This window comes from Dunckerocampus dactyliophorus, chromosome 14, assembly GCF_027744805.1.
Source record: "Dunckerocampus dactyliophorus isolate RoL2022-P2 chromosome 14, RoL_Ddac_1.1, whole genome shotgun sequence".
Classification (NCBI taxonomy): domain Eukaryota; kingdom Metazoa; phylum Chordata; class Actinopteri; order Syngnathiformes; family Syngnathidae; genus Dunckerocampus; species Dunckerocampus dactyliophorus.
In genome coordinates this window covers 14,034,035-14,057,662 of record NC_072832.1, presented here as the reverse complement: position 1 = coordinate 14,057,662, position 23,628 = coordinate 14,034,035, and the positions used below count along the sequence as shown (strand labels likewise).

Below are 23,628 nucleotides of genomic sequence, written 5' to 3'. Positions count from 1 at the left end.
TAGCTGCTAGTGAGGGGAAACATGTTCACTGTATGCACTGGATCTCATTGGATTGTGCAGGTGTCGTGTTGTTACCACTGAGGGTATATATAAAGTTTATACTGTATCCCTCTAATTTATGTTGTGTGCATTGAAAGATTAGAGGACGGCTCTTAAACATGATTTAAATTATTTTTTAGGTGATGACAGCTCATGGATTGAGGCAGCTCTCTGGAACTGTAAGTACCTCATTTTTATTATGCTATATTAATCACTGAAGGGAAATTCACTTCACACTCTCTTGTACTGTATTGACTGGAATACAGTGGAATGTCAGTTTTCATCATTAACCCGTTCCAGAAGGTCCAACGAAAACCAAAACGAATACATTTTTCCCATAAGAAGTTATGCAAATCCAATGAATTTGTCTCAGTTTTCAAACAGCTAAAATTTGGCATAAAGCAAACAATAATCTGCTACCCAAAAATGCCATACAGTTCTTCTCAACAAGAGAGGAGAAATATGACCTCAGAGAAAAATTTAACTTAGCATTTATACTGTACATGAGAACAACGCTAAAAGCCTTCAGCATTTCAATACGTGGAATCAAATTATGGAGTGGATTGAGCAAAGAACTCGACCAGCGCACTAACGAGCGATTTCAAGGAACAATACATGCTGTTGATGTTTGCAAAGTACAAGGAAGAAGAGCCCTGAAACACCATGCACATACAATGCTATGTCTGAACACTACTACACCCACTACTAACTCTTCCTTCTTGTCACTTGTTACTCTTCATTCTTATGTGAGTACATTGCCAGTCGTCACTCTTTATCTAACAATGTTCTGTTAAGTCTATTTCATGCATTTTATTTACTATGATTGTCATAAGAAGTAGTTACGGTGAAGAGAAATGTGACTACTATTTTACCACGTTTTTCCATAACCTTATCATTTTCCTATGTATTCTACCAGAAGAGAGTGCATTTGTAATACAGGACGTGAATAAATGTATTGCAATTGATGCAAAACAGATGGGGGGGTAGGATTAAATAAGCTTTGCTTCTTGCTACTCCTTTTGGACATGCGGCTCTGTGAATTGTAATATGTGATGCATTCCAGTGTAACTTGCATGCACGGTCAAATAAATTAAACCATTACCATTCCGTTTCAGACACCCAAAAATAATAACACAAACATTTTACAGTGGTGAATTTGTTTGAATGCACAACTATGTGAAATACGTATAAATGACAAATGAAATGAATAAATGAACATTTAATATCACTTTTACTTTAATTGAACAATCTTGTGGGTGAACACAGCAATGAGTGGAGAGAGGGGAGGGGACGGAAGAGCCACACGGTTGCTGTTTCACTCTAGTCCGTTACAAACTTAACTTTAAAGAGTGGACAGTTAGAGCTGACTCACTTGAACTTTATTGTAAGCTATGTGTCTCCTTTAAACTGTTCCCTTTGCAACTTGTTTCCATTCTAATCCTATTGTAACAGACACTACCGTCATACTTGGCTGCAAGTTCTTTCTTGAATTCACTAGTGTTTCACACATTCTTTATCAAAGGTCTGGCATTTTTAACCTTTTAACAGCCTTACTCCAAAAAAAAAAAAGCACCAACTGTCTGAAAGTCTATTCGTCTGACACTCAGAACGTGCTTGAACGCTTCATGCGCTTCACCAGCGCCGGGCGCTCAATGTTTTATCAGAGAAAGGAAGGAGACAGATATGGCCTTGTTCATCATTCTGTGTGCATTCCAGATGATTAAATGATTCTCTGGCCGATATCTGTCTACGTGGCGCAACTTTAAAAGTAACACTATCTATTCTTCACCAATGCGTGGATGCTTTGTTTGGACACTCAATTCCACAGAGTGATACTAAATACAAACTGACAACTTTGTTAGACGCACTTTTGGTCATACGATAAATGAGACAGTGGGCGAAAACACATTTTTGCCAGTCATTTTTGCCATCCTATACAAAAACATATGAAAACCGAGCTGTTGTACTATTGGATTGTGTTGCGCCCCAGCCAGAGAAGCCGCCTACTCGCATGAAGGCATGCAAAGAGAGATGATATGAATCATTTACATTATACAGTTAAAGTAGAATTTTATTAACTACTAAGTCACATTTTAAGTGCTTTATTTTGTCTTGTTTGAGGATGAACCGCTGAATGCACCTAAAGGAGAAAAGGGGGATAGAGTAAGTATTTGATGTGTCTTCTTTTATGTGTGTTCACAAAACTAACATAAGTGATGTTTAAGTCATCATTGGAGTCATTTTAAAGCCATGTTCAGTGACGTGTTTTTTTTTTTCTTCTCAAAACTTGTAAACTGCAAGGGGGAAATTGGAGCGCAAGGACCACAAGGCTTCAAGGTAACATGTTGAAGACATCAAAACTTGACAGTAGACTTTTTCATTTAGCTTTCAGTGCACCTTCATTTCAGTTCAATCAGGAACGTATAAAGTTAATCCAGTCAGTGTGGAACAAATACTTTATCATTCAGATGTGAATTCATTTCCGTCCCTTGCACCCCACCTTCTCACACCGCTCTGATGTTACAGGGAAACATCGGGCTGCCAGGATTGAAAGGAGATCAAGGTCCAGAGGTGAGTCCCTTCTGCACTTACAACTCAGTCCTCTGTTAAAAAAAAAAAAAAGGCGGGGACCAAACAGAAAAGGGATGTTTTGCATTTACAGTAACTTGAAATGTTATTCTGAGGAGTGATGAGGAGTGAACATGAACCACTCTGAAGACTGAACTGAGATCACCTTATAGGAGCTGAGTTATTTCAATTAATATCACTTTGTTGCAATTTGGTGGCAAACACTTGTCATTGAGGGGTGATGGTGGGTCTCGCAGCCAAACCAGTTGACAACCACTGATCTAGAACATAGGCCCTCAATAGGCAGCCTGCTGGCCACATCCGGTCTGCCAAATCTTTTCATTTGGCCTGCCAAACATCACTCAAATGATGAAACCATGTCGTCTCAGGAGAGACGTGCTTGTTCATGCAGTACTTCACCCGCTCTGCAGGGGGCTGCAGCAAGGCATACGCATCACAGTAGTAGTAGAAGCAGTGGTTAGCATGTTGGCCACACAGCCAGGAGATCAGGAAGACCTGGGTTCGAATCTCCGTTGGGCATCTCTGTGTGGAGTTTGCATGTTCTCCCCGTGCGTGTGTGGGTTTTCTCCGAGTGCTCCGCTTTCCTCCCACATTCCAAAAACATGCATGTTAGGTTAATTGGCAACTCTAAATTGTGAGCGTGAATGATTGTTTGTCTATATGTGCCCTGCCATTGGCTGGCGACCAGTCCAGGGTGTAACCCGCCTCGATTATAGCCGGGTTATGGGGTGGTTGTGTTTTTTCAAATTTGGACTCATGCCACTGCATAGTGGCTTTCTGCAGTACAGGTAACACGAGACTGTTAACACTGACCAAGGCTAAAGAATAGTATTTATTCAGATATCCATATAAATCCTTTTTATTTATTTAACAATGCCATTTGGCCCTCACAGAAAAATGTTGGCCCTTGGACAAATGCAGTTGACCTCTGTTCTAGAATACATACAGTTTTTAACTTTTGCTTAAGAGTGAGATGCTATCCATTGAGTGATCCGTGACATGTGGAGATGAGTGTCCTTTTATTTGTAAAAAGCAAATCCTTGCTCCTGGCTGACACAATAAAATCAAAGCCAAGTGAAGCTAACTTTTTTTTTTTTTTATTGTGTTCTGTCAGGGCAAGCAAGGCTCGTCTGGACCCACTGGACTCCCTGGCCTCCCAGGAGAGCCAGTAAGTATACCTGCAGCAGACTTCTTGTCAAGCCTCGTCGCCTTATCTGTCACCTTGGCTCATCCTCTGTCTCTTACCGCAGCTGCCAGACTGAGCCTGAGATCAACTGATTAGCAGAGTATCAGAGAGAAGAGTCCAGACTTTTTTTTTTTTTTTTTACACAGTCAGTCAGCAAGAGTGATAAATAATTAGCAGAAATAGTGAAAATCTCTATTTTTTTGCCAAAGAAAAAGGTTCAATCTGTTGACTGCACCTGCTTTGATAATGAACATCTGCCTTTCTTGAAAAGCAGGGAGGGAAAAAAAGATATTTTGTAAAAAGCCGTCTAAAGGAAATTATGTTGAAATTCGGCAGTCTGCTGAGGCAGTGAGGAGGAGGAGGGGGAGATGTGGTGGGAATGTGTGTGAGAAGATGAAGGCCTGTTGATAGATGCCTTCTTTTTTTTTCCTACCAATGTTTACAGGGATCGCCAGGGGAGCCTGGAAGAAATGGCCTAAAAGGAGAGAAGGTAGGCAAACTTCAAGTTCTCGCCTCAAAGAAAAAAAAAACATGAGGCTGTGATGTTTCATCAGAGATTGAACATACAAGACACCTGCCTGATGACTCACCTTGCATGTCATTCATGCCATCTTCAATCACGTCACAGCTTTGTGCCCCCCCTCGTTTGATGCCCACCCGACTACCCCAGCTATCTTACACAAAACCCCTCTTGCAGCAGGACTTGTTTCAAATACTCTGCGGAAAGTGACAAAGTGCAGCAGTGTGCACCCTTTGACGTGCGTGTTTGATGAGGTGTGTCACTTGTCAAAATAAATGACGCTTTACATGCAACTCCCCTCCTGCTATAGAATCATTCTGTCAAACTCTAGGGCAGAGAAGTAAATCTAATTCCAAGTGCTTAAGCTTCCTACATCCTTGCAGATTGAGAACCCTCCTTTTGTCGGCTTCACTAATACGAACTCCCATTCCAGGGCAAGTGTGAATATGTATTCAGACGTCACAACAAAAAACAAACATACATTTGAAGAGTAGATTAGAATATTAAGCTAATATGCATAAAGCAATTCAATTATGAGGCTTGCGGTGCATAGTTCGTGTTTATTGTACATACAAAAAGATCACAAACTACTGGGCTGCACAGTCTCTACATCATACAGTTTGTTCAGTTTGTTCCCACTTCAGCAAAGTAGTGCTTGACCCAATAGTGAACCCTCTTTATAAGTCACTGAAATATTTCCCTTCTTTCATACTGATACAAAATCCAGGCCTGCTCTGTGTATATCGATAAAACATAGCCCAACTGAATATTAATACAGCACCAAATGGGAATATGTGTTAAATCGGAATGTAAAAAGCCAGAACATTTCTCTTTATTATTTATCAACAGTATTTACTTGACTTTACAAGAATTATGTACGAAATTGAATGTGTTCTTACACTGCGCTCGCAAAAGCAACCATTTTTAATACAGTAGATTATCTCAAGGGGCAATGCCAGAGGTGTGAGAAAGTCAGTGTTTTGCAAGTCTCAAGTACGTCTCAACTCTTTCGTCTCAAGTCTCAAGCCAAGTCTCAAGTCAAGACGAGTCGAGTGAACTCCCAAGTCATAGGCTCGAGTCCTTCAAGTCATAAGCACTATTTATCCATCCATCCATTTTCTGTACTGCTTCTCCTCTTTAGGGTCGCGGGGGCATGCTGGAGCCTATCCCAGCTGACTTTGGGCGACAGGCGGGGTACACCCTGGACTGGTTGCCAGCCAATCTCAGGGCACATATAGACAAACAACCATTCACACTCACATTCATACCTGTGGACAATTTAGAGTCTCCAATTAACCTAACATGCATTTTTGGAATGTGGGAGGAAACCAGAGTACCCGGAGAAAACCCACGCAAACCCAGGTCTTCCCGATCTCCAGACTGTTACTGTGTTGGCCAACATGCTAACCACTAGACGACCGTGCGGCCAAGCACTATTTAGTGTTTATCAAATAAAATGCCATTTTAACAATGTAACAATCTATTAACTTTGACAAATACAATGAATGTATTTCCAATTGTTTTACTTTTCCAATAAAATAAAACAAGACTTAGTCACAGAAAAAGAGTACCCTCATTATAGGCAGATACTGTGGGAAAATCTTGCTGGAAATTACATAATAACTACTACTTTGAATGGGGACACATTTTACGCAACATACTGGGGCTGTAGTGATGACTAAACTCACGATACGATATACGAGGCACAATATTTAGCCCCCAATATGATACATATTGCAATATTCGGATGACGATACCATATGGTTCTACGTACTTACATCTCTACCTGAAAAATTTGAAAGGGACAGTGTGATTTTGGTGGCATCTGTTGACTGTTCCATTGACTTGGATTGAATGAAATAAACTGAAATGTGAAATCACGAGTTACGCAATATATGGCTCTGACGGGACAGAGAGTCAAAAGCTTAATGCTGGACAAAATGAATCAAAGATCTGATCAGATCATTAGGTGCATTTATTGAAAAAGTGAAAGTGGCTTACAAGGCTTTGAAAAGAGTAGAAATGAAGTACAGTATACTGAAGAATTAAGTGTATCAAGTGGCCTGTTCTGAGCAGGTTATTTGACGGCTGTTTTAGCCTGACATTGAACATAAGAGGTAGCCGTCAGGTAAGCCAACAGGTAAGTCAATGTCAACAATTTTTCCTGACACAGAATGACTGTCTTACTGCGCCCAACGTCAGCAGCAAAGGCACGCTGTGAGAGGCCTTGCTTATGCAGCTCGACAATCCGACCACGTTCAAATAGAGAAAGCTTGATAGCTTTAGCCATCAGGAGGGCATGACAGTGTGAATGCCTGACAGAAAATTAACATTTTGAGCAGATTTTGGATTTTATAGCCTCTGGTCTTAAACTTTTGATCAGGTGATAAACAACCTTTTTCTTTTTTTTGTTTGTTTAAATTACAAGTTCCAATTTTTGGTCTCACTTCCCCTTCTTGTTTTTGCATATTGTAGCTCTACTTAAAACCTCATTAGGATCCAAATGTGCAAAATGCAAATTGTAGCAATTTTTCAACTGGTCTTAAGATTTTGATCAGGAGTGTATATCGCAAGATCAAAACAATCAATAACACTCAGACTGAAAATCTCAAGTATTTTCAAGTCATCAGACTAAAGTCTGAGTCAATTCCCGAGTTGCAGGTCATTAACATATTGTCAAGTCGAGTCCGAAGTCATCAAAATTATGACTCGAGTCTGACCCAAGTTGCGCGACTCGAGTCCACACCTCTGGACAACACTACATACCGGTGGTCCTCGGCGTTATGTTTAGGCATGGTGTGTGACCCCAAGATGCAGAGATAGCGGTAAGTTCAGGTGAAACGTTTCTAAGTAGAGAAAAAGGTAGAATCTCGAATGGCTCACACACACACACACACACACACACACACACACACAGGAGTGAGAAAAAAAATACAAAGTCCAAAGAAAAGCTAATCATATGATATAAACTCACCAAACAAACATACTTCCAACAAACACAATGATACAGCAACTAACTGAACCTGCAAGATGAACTAAATACTGACTGATTACCTACCAACACCAGGTGCACTCGTAGAGTCCACAAAAGAAAGTTGCTGCCTACAGTGCAGAACAGGAAACAGAAGATACAAAGGAAAAGCACCATACATGAAATTACAGTAAAAACAACAAATCCAGCATGTCACATGGAACACGACACTCTGTGTGGTTATATGAATTACTTACTAAAAACGTACTTTTGGTCTGTAAAAACTTGCACGGCAACTAGTTCCAGTGCGGTGCGATGCAAAAGAATACACTATGTGCTCAATATTGGACATCGTTTCAGTCGCTTCACTGTCGTGACCATCATTAAGGATAAAGATTGGATTGTAACGTCTTCTCAGATGCTGTAAGGATGACGAGGAGGTGGTCAATCAACGATCTCTTTTAATTCAAAAACCACCCTAAGACAACATCGGCAAATTTAATTGTCCTCTCTGTACGCAGCCACACAAACAATCAGGACACATGTCATGTTCACAGAGGGAAAATTGAGGGAAACATTGTGAAGCAGAGCATGATCCCCTGCCTTGGGCTGGGTTTTCCAACATGATAAGGAGCCCAACTCACCTCTGAGATGAGAATGGCCTCACTGAGAAAGCTGAAGGTGAAGCTGTGCCACATACAGTATAGATATCACCAGAGAATTTCAGCTTTGACTGACTTATGGATGACACGTGCTACTTAAATGTATGACCATGTGTCATTTGCAAATGAAACAAATTTAGTTTTTTTTAATATGTCACATTTACCTGCTGCGTCACTCCCTCACACTGTAAACACATCTACTTTTGTTATTCCCCCGCCCCATCTTTCTTTGCCTCCTTTCATCTGTCACCTGTCAGTTTGACTTGAAAAGAAAGGAAGTTGTCAACATCACGGAGATTTAAGGTTATATCCATGAAAGGATTGAGTCAAATTTTGTCAGGCAGGAAACAAAAACATTTGTTTATGTCATGGTGGTCGTCACTTTCAAACAAGGGTTGACATTTGATGGTATTGGAAGGATTTTAGCAGTCACCAAGGACAAACACTGTTCCTGTACCCTATACATCCACACCCAACAGTTAAAAAAAATCTCTGTCCCTATGAAATCACATTTTGGAACCACAAAATCGCATTTTGGCCAATCAGAAGCCTGAAACAATCAGCGCACAAAAAAAAACTCCACCAAAAAACATCAGCTGACTTGGTTGCAGACTGTGATGCTTCTATTCGTTAAAGTGACATATTAGAAGTACTTGTATGAGGACATTACATTATCAATACGGCGTCTGGAGGCAACATGCTAGCATAGTTTAAGTTGCAAAATGTGCAATTTCGTTAATGGACAAAATAAAATGTGTAGAAAGTCTTTCACATTAAGCGGAGGGTTGGAATCACAAAAGGCAGCCACAGGCAGTGGGGAGTGTATAGAAAGCTAAGAAATTCTCATGACACAAGCAATTGACACGTACAACAAGGAACATTTGCGGGCTGGCGACGCACTGCCGACTAACTGGCGACTCGCTGTCGCCCTAGCTGCGATCAATAGCACCATAATTATTACTTGCCACCAGGTACGCTCATCAGCTCACTCCAAGCAGAGTCAAGGGGTGGAACTTTGGAACACAAAACACGATCTGGAGAGAACAAAATAAAAGCACACAACAGGAAATAAGGAAAAAATACAAATACACTGAACTAAAGACATCAAATGTCATGCAGAACTTGACACATTTTCATGTATTGTCACTGTTGACTTATGACAATTCTTTCTGCAGGGGGACTCAGGAGCAGTGATGGGACTGCCAGGCCCCAAGGGCGAGCCCGGAGAGCCTGGATATGTGGTGTGTAATCACGTTTTTTTCCAGCTTTTAATGGCTGTTCCAAAAATCCATATTCCAAAGTGCATTAGAAACAGATCTGAGAAGATGTCTTAATCAAGCACAGATCATTCGATCTAGCATTACCAATTAGCCCCTTCAGCTATATGCAGCAACAATGCTGTTTTGATGATGCAACGCCATTAAGTAATCAAACATTGAATAACCTCAGCCTGGGTAATCATCTCTCCACCCATTTTGAAGATTAGCGCCGTTGAAGCACTGAATTTTACGGACGTGCCTGTGCATATGTATGTTCATTATAGCTTCCATCAAATAGGTGATGCATGTACATGGTCCTCCACGGACTAGTGCTCCATGGTTTTGGACAATCTCGTTTGTTTTGGCGGAAGTGTCAAACTCAACCAGCTCGTCTGGCAGACGAAGGAAGAATTGTAAACACTGAAGTGTTTACACCTTTTATGTGTCTGCTATCGTGGTGTGTGTGCAAAGTAAGATGACACTTTGAGGTGCTTTCTTGAATGTCATTGCTGCTGCTAAGTGTCCATGAGAGGAAATAGATTTTTTTTTTCTGTCACATTTTATGGTCTTTGTTATTTAAGATGACAATAAAAGCAGTAAAAAGAACTCAATGGGTGGTTTAAATGAGGGGGGGCTCTTCAAATAACTGTCTCTCAATTGATTTTGCCTATAAATGAATAATGAAGAGCTGTATTCCTTTACTCTGTTTTATGGTTGAACCCTGACAAATTGGACTTTTGGGTGTACTAAAGTTTATTTTATAAAACGATATCATTTCTACATCGTAGAATCAGGATTCAGTGTTTACCAACTTTTGCTATTTAAGATTCTGTATAAATATGTGATTTAATCATATAAAATACAGAATTGTATCATAACTAACAATTATTTTTCATTCTACTCCCATTAGAAAAAAACATGTAAAAGTAAATTTTATTCCCAAAAAATCAAAGATCAAGTTTATAGAGGTGCATGCTGCTTCCCAGCATGCTTTGCTGGACTGCTTTGTAAATAGTTGTTAATATGTGTAATATGTAATATTTTTGGGCCGTTTCATGTAGTATTGCCCTGTGCGTATTTACTTACTGTTATCGCTTCTCTTATTTTTATCGGACTCCATGACTACGGTTAGTGTTCTGTGCGGTAATCCCCCTTTTGTTCTGACTGTTGTGTGCCTAACGAGCAACCTTGAACAATGTTTTACTATCATTGTTAATCAAGCACTGCCTTGAATGTAAATAGGTGCAATCAGAAATTAAAGTTGTTTGTTTTATAGTTACAATAAAATGAAACACAATTAGCATATATCAAGCCGATATGCTAAGGAATAGAGTCACATTAGAGTTACTCAGTATTTCTGATCACTAAAAATGATGATTGCAAAAAATAGAATATATCTCACTTGAATTTTTTACATAACAGCATTTAAGAAAACACATCTGTAATATAAGGTTTATTTACCAATCCTGTGTAGATTTTATGTGGTAAAAGAAGAGAGATTCACGTGATTTAAAGTGGTAAAGTTTAATTAGAATATCATTGTGCAAAAATATTTTTCTAGGTAAATAAATTATTTTTTTTCTTCCAGTTTTTGTGGAAATTGCACCATTGGGAGTCCCAATACATCATGGCAGCTAATATAGCAGCTTTTTCAACTATAAGAATCAGTGTCGCCTCGTGTGCTGTAAAGTAAATAAAGCTTAGTAGCATCACTTCTAGATATGCTGTCCTTTTCTGAGCACCCACGCATTGCAAACAGTCGGAACAGCTTTTGACAATGTTGAATGTTGCTCATTGTATTATTGTAAACCTTCTTTGATTTTCTCTTTGTGCTGTTTTGTAGGGCGATGGGCTATCTTTGTCCAGAGGCTCTCGTGGCCCCAAGGTAGGAAGCATTGCAGCTGCACATCATCTGCATAACACCATTCATCCAGAGGCGGCGTTACTCTGCAGCAACTAATACTTGCATGTAGCAATACTTGGCTTTTTTTGTTAACGTTTAAGTCTATTAACCCGAATATAAGACAACCCCACTTTTGCCATGGAAAAATAAGACGAATGAAAGAGCAAAAAGACAAAATTATTTTTTAAATTGTTTAAATTTGTATTTTTTTTCCAGTAAAACTGGTAGATTGCAATAAAAAGAAGATCATATGTATTTGCTGCACCACAGTTATTTGATGACTCTGCTTCATTGACCAGGAACGAAAAGCTCTGGCATTGGCATAAGTAATTTGGAAGAAAGGAGACTGTTTTCATATGTTGCAGTCAAGTACAGTGGTACCTCAGTTTTTGTTATTGAATTCTTTCCAGTCCTACAAAAACTGAAACTTACAAAAACTGAAGCAGTGTTTCCCATAGGAAATAATGGAAATCCAATTAATCTGTTCCTGATACCCAAAAATACAGTAATTCCTCCTGTATTGTCGTTAATTGGTTCCCGACTCGACCGTGATAAGTCAATTTCCGCAATCGAGGACTCCTTATTTATGAAAGGAATATTTTTATACTTAGAGCATAGAAAACATGATTACAACCTTCTAAATATGGCTTTTAACATTATTAGAGCCCTCTAGACATGAAATTCAAGATTCAAGAGTTTTATTGTCATATGCACAGTAAAACAGGTAGTTCTGCTATGCAATGAAATTCTTGTTCTGTTCATTCTCCCAGCAGAAAGAAAGAAAGAAAAACACAAGAAAATGAATAAGAACAGAATAAACATTAATAACAATAAATTAAGTAACAACCACAGAAGAGACATTAGCTTTTTCAAAAAAAGCACCTTTCATGTTGCTGTAGATTTGGTACAGGATGCTATTTGCCCTCGTGGGAAAGCCTACATGCTGGTAACATTCGGGGAGAACAGTCCCGAGGCTCTAGAATAACTCCTATAGTCACCTTTGCACTCATATTACCCGTTCTAGTAGACATAATAAGAGAAAATAAGCCATTTAAGACATAAATAAGACTCATGCTTGTGTGTGTTACTGTAAATGTGTTCTGGTACTTGGGGAGCTGAGTCGGGGGTGGACAGGAAGTGATGTCGTGGGCTCAGAGTTGAGTTTTAGCTTGGTGGGGGTTACAGCCAAAACAGTAGCCCATGTTAGGGATTATTGTGGCTGTTGAACGATAATTCAAACCTGCAATTAAAGCCTGTTGTTCTGGCGATCAAATCTGATGCTTGTGTGTCTCACCGAACATTACATTAACATTACTGACACTTAGTGACCTGTGTAGAATACTACATATCATTTGCATGGGTCTTCTGAATGCCTTATACTTCTAGTTTAGTTCATTTAGCCATTTTCATGCTTGACAATGCTTAATTTGCATTAAAATGCATCAAATTTACTTGAATATGCATATTTTTAAACTAATAATAAGCCGTATTCAACCACAATGATTTATTCATATATTTTTGGAAAAACCGTGAAAGAGTGAGTAGATAGAGTGATAGATAGCGCAAAGTGGCGAGGGATTACAAAAAATACATTCTAAAGAAAATAATTGTAGCTTTACATGCATCAAACAATGTGAAATAATTCTAAATGACGAATGAAACGGGTAAATGAACATCTTTTTTATTTTTACTGAGACACTTGTTGGGTAGAGAGAAGAGGGAATCCACACTAACAACAACTTCAACACCTTTGATTGTGATGGGGGGGGGTTTTAGCACCTTTAGCCCTTTTGCAAGAATGGATTCCTTACAGGATGCCATAGCATTGTGTCAACTAAGTATTGTGAGATTTGGTGTTGGGCATGTGATCCACAAGATTCGACATGCCCAAGCGTAAAATATAAACAGTTTGCTGCAGAACCGAGGCAACATTTGGACAAAAATTGTCACGGAAAACCAAGTCATACGGATAAATGGGGCATTTGAAAAGCAAGGTTTGACTGTATATATAATGTCACATGTCCAGGTGTATTTTTTTCAATCAGAATTTTGAGGAGTTTGAGGGGGGGGGTTGTCATTCAGAAGTAAAAATAAATAATTGTACTCAAGTTTCCCATTGCATTGTTACAGAAAAGAAAAATTTCCTTATTGTGTGCCACTCAACACGTGCACAAATGAAGGGGATAATAATGAACATGCGCACGCCGCTGGCCTTGAAGACACTTGTGCTTTCTCCTCTTGAAGCGGCAAAAGGCAAAAACATAAAAGAAAAAAAATCCATTCGAGCCCAGTCCTAAATACTTAATGAGCATGCAGTGTAGCAGCTCTCCAGGAGCTTCAGATTGAGTCGTCTGACTGCTGCCTTGTTCTTTTGTCAGGGGGAGCGGGGCGTCCCAGGACTGCCTGGAGAGCACGGTGAAAAAGGCGAGCCTGGAGAGAGCATCACAGGCATGCCTGTGAGTATGATGGCGCATTTGATTGTTCTCCACATTCATTATTTACTTTAATCGTTACCTTTAAATTCACATCTCCACACTGTTCAGTAAATTTCCCTTGAAAGTTGCGTTCAATACCGTGAGCCGCTACCATGTCACAAGCCCATCGCCCATCATATATCTTGCACGAGTCACTTTTCAACCTTTAAACAAAGGAATTTTGGAGAATCAATATGACCAACAGGTGTCTAACACTAAGGCTTTATTGGATGCTGGCTGCTGGAGGGCTGGCGGTGTTAACAAGATGTGTGATGTGTTCTCAGGGACCCATGGGACCCCCAGGGAAGGCAGGGATTGAGGTTTGTGGATTGTGCTTATTGAGCTTGTATCACAATCATCGTACATTTGAAATTGTTTTGCGTTTGCAAAGTTTTGAAGGCTGACGGGTATTTTGCAGGGTCCTCGTGGTGCACCGGGTTCTTCTGGGCTTCCTGGAGCCCCAGGAAGAGAGGTGAGTTGCAAATAAAAGCCAACATGCTGTAAATGACATGGCCCAGTGGAACCTCGGTTACTGTGTGCACCGATTATCAAATTGTTTGGTTTACGTCAGAAATGTATGCAAAAAGTTTGCACACATGTCCCGGTTAGCGTGCACCTCTTGTTTTGTTATGAATATACTGCGTGAGTCCAGTTGTGTAACGTATTTTTATCTCAAGATGTCCCTGTTAGCAGCGTTTTAGAATGGAAACCGGAACCGGAAGTCATTGTCCCCCAGCGCCTTCGCCCCTCTATGACGTTATCAGCAGTTGACTCTGTAGCTCTTTGCTAACTAACCTCTGCTTTTCTTATTGATCACAGCTGAAAAAGAACTCACAATTGACCCAAAGAAGGTTCATTTATCCCTTTCATTCGTCATTTATATGCATTTTGAATCGTTTTCTACATGTAAAACGATAATTGTAGAACAATAAAAAAGTGTTTTGTGTTGACATTTTATGTGTCCAGAGCGGATTGCAGTCGTCCCTCGTTTATTGCAGTTAGACCCAACCGTGATAAGTGAATAAGAAAACCTGTTTATGACTTTCGAAATACAGTTTTTGCTATTATCAGAGTCCTGTAGACATAAAATAACACCCCATAGTCACCCTTACACTCCTGTTATTGGTTGTTTACACCACATAGCGCAAGACTAATGCGTAGGGTACAGGATCACTGCAGGGACATAAGAGACGGCCACCTCTCATGGCAATTTCTTTGATTAGCCTCCAGTTTAACACTTAAGGAAGTGTTTCAGACGGAGGGGGGGAAGAACGACAAAGTAAGAAGCCAAAAACTTACCACTTCCACACAGAAAGGGAGGAGAACTTTTTTTCACTCTATCATGTCGGACATGCCTTGGCTGACTCCATGCAGTGTTAAGGTAATGTAATATAATATCATGTCTCATCAATGTAACATAACTGACTCCTAGTGACGAGAATACTACATACTGTATAACTTATCTTTCACTATTTTTGACCATTATTTTCGATCATTTATTAATTAATGCATTTTTGAAAAAACGCAATAGAGCGAGGGAGGGATGTTTGAACCATGATGTAGCATGCGATGACTGCAATTTTGATTTGCGTCATCAGGGTTCCACTGTATCACACATTGCCAACAGCTGTGATGGATGTGCAAGTGCAATGAGAGTGTTGTATGTCCGCTAATTTAATTCCCAGGAGGATTATTAGCTTCTTTTTTGCCTCACTTTAAAGGGCCCCCCTGGCAGACCGGGCCCCCCAGGCCCTGCTGGACCTCCAGGTGAACCAGTAAGTAAGAAAATCGCATTTGTGCAGCTCAGTAGCCAGCGGAGCTCACCGTGAAGTTAATTTCACTAATGCAGCTCCAGTTTGGGGCCGTTATTTTTGCTGTTCCCTGCCCATAGTTACTTTCAGTAGGTTCATGATTAATTAACTGTTGCTTGTGTTTTCACGTGTCTACAGCAAGCCAATGGGCATGAGGTGTTGCTGTTCCTTTTGTTTTTATATCAAAGCCATGTAAATCGTGCCCTTTAAATGTGCATCCATGTATTGCAAACACCCACAAAACACATTTACAGACTATTTCATGTTTGTAAAAGATGGGCATCAAATAAAAAAAAAAAAGTCTTTTTACGACACAGAATATATGAAGATGTGCGGATTGTCATCCCGCAACAAAATTGTTAAAGTGTGGCTTCCAGTCGTTAAGATTGAACCACTACAACTGAAACGCTTTCCTCCAAGGCAGAAAAGATGGCGTTATTATCCAACGTTTACAGCACCAAATAAACATATGAATACACTGTAATATAATAGATGTACCAGCCTGATGGTTCCTATGCTTTATGGGTTTTTTTAATTTATTTTTTTGCTTTTTCCAGACTGCACTACCAATCGTTGGAGATATGGGGGCTTTGCTTAAGGTATGTTTTCTTCCTAATGAATGAAAATTACAGCTTCACAGAAACTAATACATGCAAATGTGTATCATTTATATGTGGCCAGCTCATAGTGTTGCTTGTCTATGAACGTATGGCTTGGAGCACTCGAGGAAATAAAAGCGCTTGAGTGCCTCCATCAGGATGCCTGGCATACATATGAAAATATCTCTCCCTGTTTCCAGGCTGTGCTCATTGGAAGCAGTTGGACATTCCATTCCACATTCCATTAAAATGTTACTTTCATTCATTTTAATCTTATTTTTAGCCTTATTTGTAACATAATAAGCGAATAGTGTGATTTGTGTATTGATATGTTTTCCCTAACACATTCTCGTCTTTTCACACAGGAAATGAACAAAATTTAAAATATATAATGTAAGCAACGGAACTATTGTAAGTGTCAACATAAAAAAGATATGCTGTGAATGAACTATTAGTCGTAAAATACATGGAGAAAGGGTAGGATTAATTAAGATCTACTTCCTCCTACTCCTTTTCAGGCATGTTGAACTGTGCAAATGTAACCACGTGATGTTCCTGAAAAAGGATTATCAAAATCCCGATAATTAACCTGTTGCAGATATACAAACATACCTGGATTTACTTTTTTGTGCTTAAATGGTTGAATTGAATTGGCTCTAATATTAAATCTCATCTTTTAAACATGTGTACAGTTGAACCTTGGTTAGTGTCATTCATTTGGGCCAGAAGGTCCGACTCTTAACTGAAACGGATGTTAACCCAATCCATTTTTCCTTAAATGTAAATCCAATTAATCCATTCTAGAAAGCCAAAAATGTTAATACAAAACGCATTTTTATAGTTTTACAACTGTACAGATAGTTTGACATGCAGAAATCAATTTGAAATGCATGTAAATAGATATAAATGATGAATGAATGGGATAAATGAACATTTATGTTAACTTTTACCTTCAATTATTGACGACACCACCTTTCTGCCAGGAATTATGTCTTGAATACCATATTTTTTTAACCCCATTAACCCCCAAAAAAGCCATAGAAAGTTGCAAGTGCCAGTGTTTTGATAAAGAAGGTGACAAACACTGTTCAACTTGTGACAAAACAGGAAGGTGGTGTTGAAGAGGAAGGTGTTGATCTCGCTGCCACGTTGTGTCTTTGGGAACAGTCATGTCTTCATTGAATGTAAATGGAATCTTAAATGTTGATTTATCCCTTTCATTCGTCATTTATTTCCAAGTGTTTTATGCATGCAAAGCTATAATTGTAAAAGTATAAAAACGTGTTTTGAGGGTCAACCCCTGATGACATCATAGTTCCGGTTCCGGTTTCCATTTTGTTAGCAAGCTAAGGATGCTAACAGGATGTTTTGTGATAGAACTACATTATAAGAAGGCAGTTGGACTCACACAGTGTATTAATAACATGACAAGATGCTCACCTATTGAACACTAACCGAAAAATTTATGCAAACGGAGGAAAAATTTTGCTCTATATTTTCGACGTTAACCGAAAAACACGCTAAGCAGGGCAGACGCTGGCCGAGGTTCCTCCGTATGAAGTATTTGGTAGGCTTTTTAAAGAAATAATATTGTCTTTATTTGGCCATTCCCATACCATTCATAAACTCTGTGATTTATTTTCAATTTGCATCTTAAAATATAATATGGTGCTGCTTCTAGTGATGCAGCATGCAACACTCTGCTGCAAGGCGCAGTGCTCATACCTACACTGTTTTAGGGAGGGTGATATTTAAAATTCTCACCTAAATGTCACAGGCAATGAGTTTGACAAAGTTCACCACTCACCTCGATGAGAGACGCTGTTGGTTGGTTCACATTATTTCTGCTCTGCAGACATTTAGAGAACACTTTGTGTCAGCCGGGGTCTTGTCTTCCACTCGAGGGATGTGACATAATAAAGGGTGAAAATCCAGTGCTTCGGTTCAGACTTGATGATATCTTATCTGTGTTGCCACGTTTGCCTCCTCCATCGACCGGCCCACCAGAACGCCTGCAGTGTTTGCCAGATGAGAGTCTCCGGGTTGACTGGGCAGAAGGGAGAGAAGGGCTCCCCTGGAGCGCCGGGACATGATGGCATGGTGGGAGAAAAGGTACTTGTGACTCATTAGTGAGATGCTGTAAACACATCTACCGTGAGCCTACCGTGTCACGATGCATTAAAGCTATAAAGGGTCTCTAACCAGTAGCTCACCAGCTGATTTTGAGTAGCTCACTAAAGGGTCAAAGAATATTTGCTTCCACTGTTAGTATATTTCAAACTATTCAATTCAGACATTATGTCTCTATTTAATGCCAAATGACCACAAAATAGCATAAAGACAATGCCCGACTGAGTGGATATATGCTTCGTTAATAAAGTTCAATTGCCAGTCATAAATAAATCACAAACAGCTCACGTCTTTCTTTTTGTCAAAGCAGCTTTAATAATAGTGAAAGTGGGAGAACCCTGCACTTGGAAGTAATGCATACTGAAATGCAAGATGCAAATGAACAACATTTTTGTTGTTGTTGATGGTTTCATACAAAATGTGACTCGTGGATACTAACATTTTGTTCATGTTCTGTCAAAACAAGTTTATTCTGTTTGTTTGGGTTGAAATAAGCTGTGAAAATGAATGAGTGGTACTTTATTACCGGTATACCAATGTCGACCAACACCGGTATTGGCAGGAGCTCTTCCCACAAACTAATGTTGTGTTGTGAATGAACACATTATGCTTCTTTTACTGTGATGCCACTGGATGCAAAATAAGACAAATACTGCAATTTTGCAACGTAAGTCATAGAAAAAGTGCCATATTTCTTTTAAACATTTTCTCTCAACAAAATGCTCGGTAAAAAATCTACTTCAGTCAACTTCTATCAACAACTAAGACAGGTTGGCCGTAATAAATGTACAATTTGCAAAAGAATCCAGTGCTGTAATGATGGAATTAGGAAGCTGTGCATTTCTATGTGGCACAAAAATCTGTATAAGAACAAAGTGCAAAGTGTGAAACTCTGGGCTAAGTGAAATTACAAACTGGCCTCATTCAGCGTTTCTCACGTCACTCATTATTTTTCTGCAGCATTCTACCTGAGATGTGATAGTAGATGAGAAGTATTGAAGGAAGGCACCTTACTCCCCCCTTGCAGCACTGTATAATCATTGCAAGTTGTATATTTACAAATTTAAAAGTAATTCCTGAGTGTGGAGCACAACATCATCACTCAGGTGCCAGCCTCATTATCGGCAGAAAAATGACACCGTTATCTAACTTTTATGCTAATATTACCTGATAATATCGATCGAGCAAAATTATCGAACATCCTTACTTAGCAGGATTGGAAATGTTTTTAATTCTTTTTCTCGAGCTGCTTCACCTCGCCTTGAAGTCTTCTGGTGCCTCCTCGCAAATGTGTGCAGCAAAAAGGCTCACAACACAGTGCCGAGGTCTCATTTAAGTAAACTAAGTGCACACAATTCTGAATCTTATACGTTCTGAACTGCCAAATGCCATAGAAGTTGTAATTCCACTAAACCAAGTATAGTTGATACATGTAGGTCAAACGGATATATAATTAGCCATTATCCAGTGAAGTAAGGTGTTTTATATAAGATATCCCTGCAGTTGATTCTATGGCTTTTGATGGAGTTTTATGTAAATAAAGGAACAGAAAACAGACACGCAAGGTGTAACAACTCATTCTTCATTGGAGTATTTAATGAAACACATATGCACACGTGTTCAAACCTAAAACTTCATGTACAAAATGCAGTTTGTGTTGGCTTTATAAGATATTTCTCTAACTTCTGCACCTGAAATTTGTTTTTAATTGGACTTCCATGGATTTCATCATACAGCAAAAATGTCACATGTTCCTGCTTGGCTGCTCACACCTTATTCATGCACCTGTGTTTGTTCAAACAGGGAGATCCAGGTGTTAGAGGTCCAATGGGGAATCCTGGTAAAGAAGGCCCAAAGGTTGGAAGGACATAACAACATATTTGTTAAGGTTTTAGCAAGCACCAAAAAATGTGTCTTGTATTTAATGTGTAGAGCAACACGTGTACTCTACGGCTTGCAGCAGAACTTGTTGCTATGGCTACAGTGTTGTTCCACATCGATGCCAGGGAGCAATTTCTATCTGTGTGCTCTAACAGAGGGAGACATTTTGAAGTTTACATGGTTTGGTTTTCTGTTTTTTTTCTGGCCTTTTCATGCCATACAACAACAACATAAAAACATTCAATTTCCATCACTGGTTCTGCCCCCCCACAGGGAGTGAAAGGAGAGCGAGGCTTCACAGGCCCCACAGGAGATAAAGGTGATGAGGTGAGTGTAAAAAAAAAAGTGGACTAAGCTGGCAGCGAGAAGTTTCTCTGACACAGAGAGGTTGTTTTTCTCAAAGATGTTGATTTATTGGGAAAGCTTTTTAGTCTAATGGGATGTATCAAAAGCTCTATGGGAAGCGGCATGGGCGCTGACTTCCCCCATATTTTGCCCTCTGAGGTGTTGCTTGCTAAGCAACATAGCTTGCCTTGAATGTGCATGCTAATTAAAAAAACAAGACACTCTCTGGAGGAACGGAGAAGCATTGCATAGGTCAACCTTCGGCATTGAGCTACACTGGCTGGGTTTCGGGTCTTGCCCCAGTAAAAGATATGCTTTCTTCAAAATATTACAGTCAACAGATCTTTGCTGGATAAAGTGTGACCTTGGGTGAATTCACACTTGTCATTGCTTGGTGAAAGAAACTCTGGTGGTTTTGCTCTGCTAGTACGGTTAGTGTGGCCAGGTATGAACGCAATCATCCGAACCCTGGTGTGCACCCCCTGTAGTTTGATTCGGATGATCCATCCTCAGTGCCTATGTGCTAAAAAGAGAATGCGACATAGACACGGGCCAGTGTTAAAACAGCAAAAGACGTGCTTACATTACAAATACGTAAGAGAAGATGTGTTGGAATGTGTTGTCTCTCTGCTTTCTCCCTCTGTATGTGTGATGGCAGCGCTCTTTAAAGGCATATTTTAGAAGCTTTTTGTGAAATCTAGTTTGGTAAATACAGCAGAATATATAGATAACCAACATATTCAGACTGGCAGAAAGCGTTTGTTCTATGGAATATTTGAGTTACGCCACTTAAGATGTCAGGAAAGCTGCCCAAACCTTACTTTGTGCATACAGTATGTTCTTTACTGCACAGCCTTTGGTCCGGGGACAGAAATATTAGTGTGAACGTTACATTAACTACACCAAAGTGTTGACCTTTTAAAATTGTTGGTCCAGAGTTCTTGTGAACTGTAACATGTGTGAGCGCAGCCTTTTTGTCAGAAAAACGTGGCTGCTGGTGCCAGAATGTTGGAAAATACTGTAAAGCACAAAGAAGGCATGATTCACAACATTAACATCTGGATCGATGAATTACCTTTGTCCTTTGCTTAATGTCAGCTGATAGAAATGTTTTTTTTAAAGCCCTCTTTAAGCAGCAATGTGAAGTAACTTTACCCCAACGACAGCATCAACAATGTTGTACAATTTGTAATACGTCTTTTCAGTGTGTCGCATTTGCGCCTGTTGATTTTGCAATTAATTGTTTGTTATGTACAAAAAACGTTTTTTATTTCATTTTAACATATGTTAAAATGAAATAGGTTTTTACGATATAGATTACTAAGTGACAAATCTCCACTGTCTCTCTTTTAGGGGCCTTCTGGAGCTCCTGGACTCCCTGGAGTTACTGGTCGCACTGGGGAGCCAGTAAGAAGCACATGTATATTAAGAGTACGAGTAACCTGGTATTGTGGTAGTCACTGTTCTGTTTTACTTGCAGGGGCTCATGGGTCGGCCTGGGCCCATGGGTCAAACAGGGACGAAAGGTGATAAGGTAAGATCTTTTTATTTGTATTTATTTTTGTGTGTCTACCTTGAAATCAAGTTTGCTGTGGTTGGAAAAGAACAGTATTTATTTTACCAGATCTCCCTGAGATGTTTTTCTGGTTTAAAATTGGCAGGGAAATGAAGGACCTCGTGGACGACAAGGCCTTCCAGGACCTCCAGTAAGCTATCGTGCCTCAATACGACTACGTTTTTTTTTTTGTTTGTTTTTTTAAATTTACATTTTCCATTTGTTGGAAAAAAATATCCATCAAATAATACTGATTTCTTAATTTTTGTACATGGTCTAGTGGTTAGCATGTTGGCGAACACAGTAACAGTCGGGAAGACCTGGGTTCGATTCTCCCCTGGGCATTTCTGTGTGGAGTTTGCATGTTCTCCCCGTGCGTGTGTGGGTTTTTTCCGGGTACTCCGGTTTCCTCCCACATTCCAAAAACATGCATGTTAGGTTAATTGGCAATTCTAAATTGTCCATAAGTATGAATGTGAGTGTGAATGATTGTTTGTCTATATGTGCCCTGCGATTGACTGGCGACCAGTCCAGGGTGTACCCCGCCTGTCGCCCGAAGTCAGCTGGGATAGGCTCCAGCAGGTATAGAAAATGGATGGATGGATAGTCCTGGATGCTAGAAACAACTAAAAAGCCTGTTTTTGCTTGATGAAAATTGTATTTTATTCCAAGAAGACGCTGATCTTGTGGGTATCGATGACCACAATGTATTTATGTACTTACATTACATTGTATCCCCCAGGTTCCCTCAATGGGATACACATAATAGTCACACCCAAACATGACATCCTCTTTGAAATAGAAACAGGAGACAAAAAGTAGACGAGCTGGAGAGAACAGTGGAAAATCGGCCGATTCGGAACCTGACCTGACCTAAATGTCTTCCAAGTCAAACGCCCAACATATTTAGCATTACATTCTGTATCATTACAACATCCGCTATAGGGAATGGGCTTCCGTTCGCAGTCCGTTTAGGAAGCAAACTAGACGGGCCTAAATTTGTTTTGCCTTCTGCTGATTGCGACCAAATAGTGAAATCCATTATGCCTTCATTTCTGCAAACAACTTCACACTACAACTATTGCACATTGGTACACAATAGTTCCATTAAGGGCAAATAACTCTCTATACAAGTGACCTACAGTATGCTGTTATTTCTCTACACCAAAGAGTTTTTAGTGTAACACAAGAAAGAAAAATGACAAACAAGTACAAATACGATGACATTGTGGTGACCCGCTCATTGGCATTGAACCATGTCCGCTGCCTGTAAAAGGCCAGTGAGTAAGCGCTTCCAAAGGCAAATCTATAATTCATCAGGCATCCCCTTGAACCTGCGTTACCTCCCAGCCCCCCAAACACACACACACAGTGGCCTCATAAAGTGCAGTCTGGGAGGACAGGGGATGGCTCAGTGGCCTGAAAAGGGCACAAGCATCCACTTGCCTCTAAATGAGCACCTTGACTCCCTTTCTATTTTAAAAGCCTTCAATTACCAATCTAAAAAAAAACAAGTGTGTCTTGAAATACTCCCCAAGAAACAGCTCAATAGTTGTTCTCACTTTTTGAGATAACACTAGCTCATGGTTTATGAAGTCTACACTTCTCATTTTATTCTGTTCTCGCTCACCTCGTCTGATTGTGAAATGACCAAATGAGCTATTGATCGCCCTTGTGTAGCGTTTAAAGGCTTAGCAGTAAATA

At 39.8% G+C, this 23,628-nt stretch overlaps 1 protein-coding gene across 5 annotated transcripts in view; it reads left to right on the top strand.

Annotated features, from left to right (window-relative positions):
• Positions 1–23,628, top strand: part of LOC129194231 (collagen alpha-1(XIX) chain) — a 147,898-nt gene that overhangs the window by 96,625 nt on the left and 27,645 nt on the right. For all 5 annotated transcript variants that reach the window (XM_054799309.1, XM_054799308.1, XM_054799310.1 and 2 more), the window contains 19 exons: positions 180–218; positions 2,161–2,202; positions 2,341–2,376; positions 2,566–2,610; positions 3,743–3,796; positions 4,260–4,304; positions 9,143–9,208; positions 11,070–11,111; positions 13,508–13,585; positions 13,888–13,923; positions 14,022–14,075; positions 15,325–15,378; positions 15,972–16,013; positions 18,021–18,125; positions 19,947–20,000; positions 20,298–20,351; positions 21,723–21,776; positions 21,850–21,903; positions 22,031–22,075. In XM_054799309.1, the coding sequence (XP_054655284.1) occupies positions 180–218; positions 2,161–2,202; positions 2,341–2,376; positions 2,566–2,610; positions 3,743–3,796; positions 4,260–4,304; positions 9,143–9,208; positions 11,070–11,111; positions 13,508–13,585; positions 13,888–13,923; positions 14,022–14,075; positions 15,325–15,378; positions 15,972–16,013; positions 18,021–18,125; positions 19,947–20,000; positions 20,298–20,351; positions 21,723–21,776; positions 21,850–21,903; positions 22,031–22,075 (999 nt within the window). The remainder of the gene's footprint in view (positions 1–179; positions 219–2,160; positions 2,203–2,340; positions 2,377–2,565; positions 2,611–3,742; positions 3,797–4,259; positions 4,305–9,142; positions 9,209–11,069; positions 11,112–13,507; positions 13,586–13,887; positions 13,924–14,021; positions 14,076–15,324; positions 15,379–15,971; positions 16,014–18,020; positions 18,126–19,946; positions 20,001–20,297; positions 20,352–21,722; positions 21,777–21,849; positions 21,904–22,030; positions 22,076–23,628) is intronic.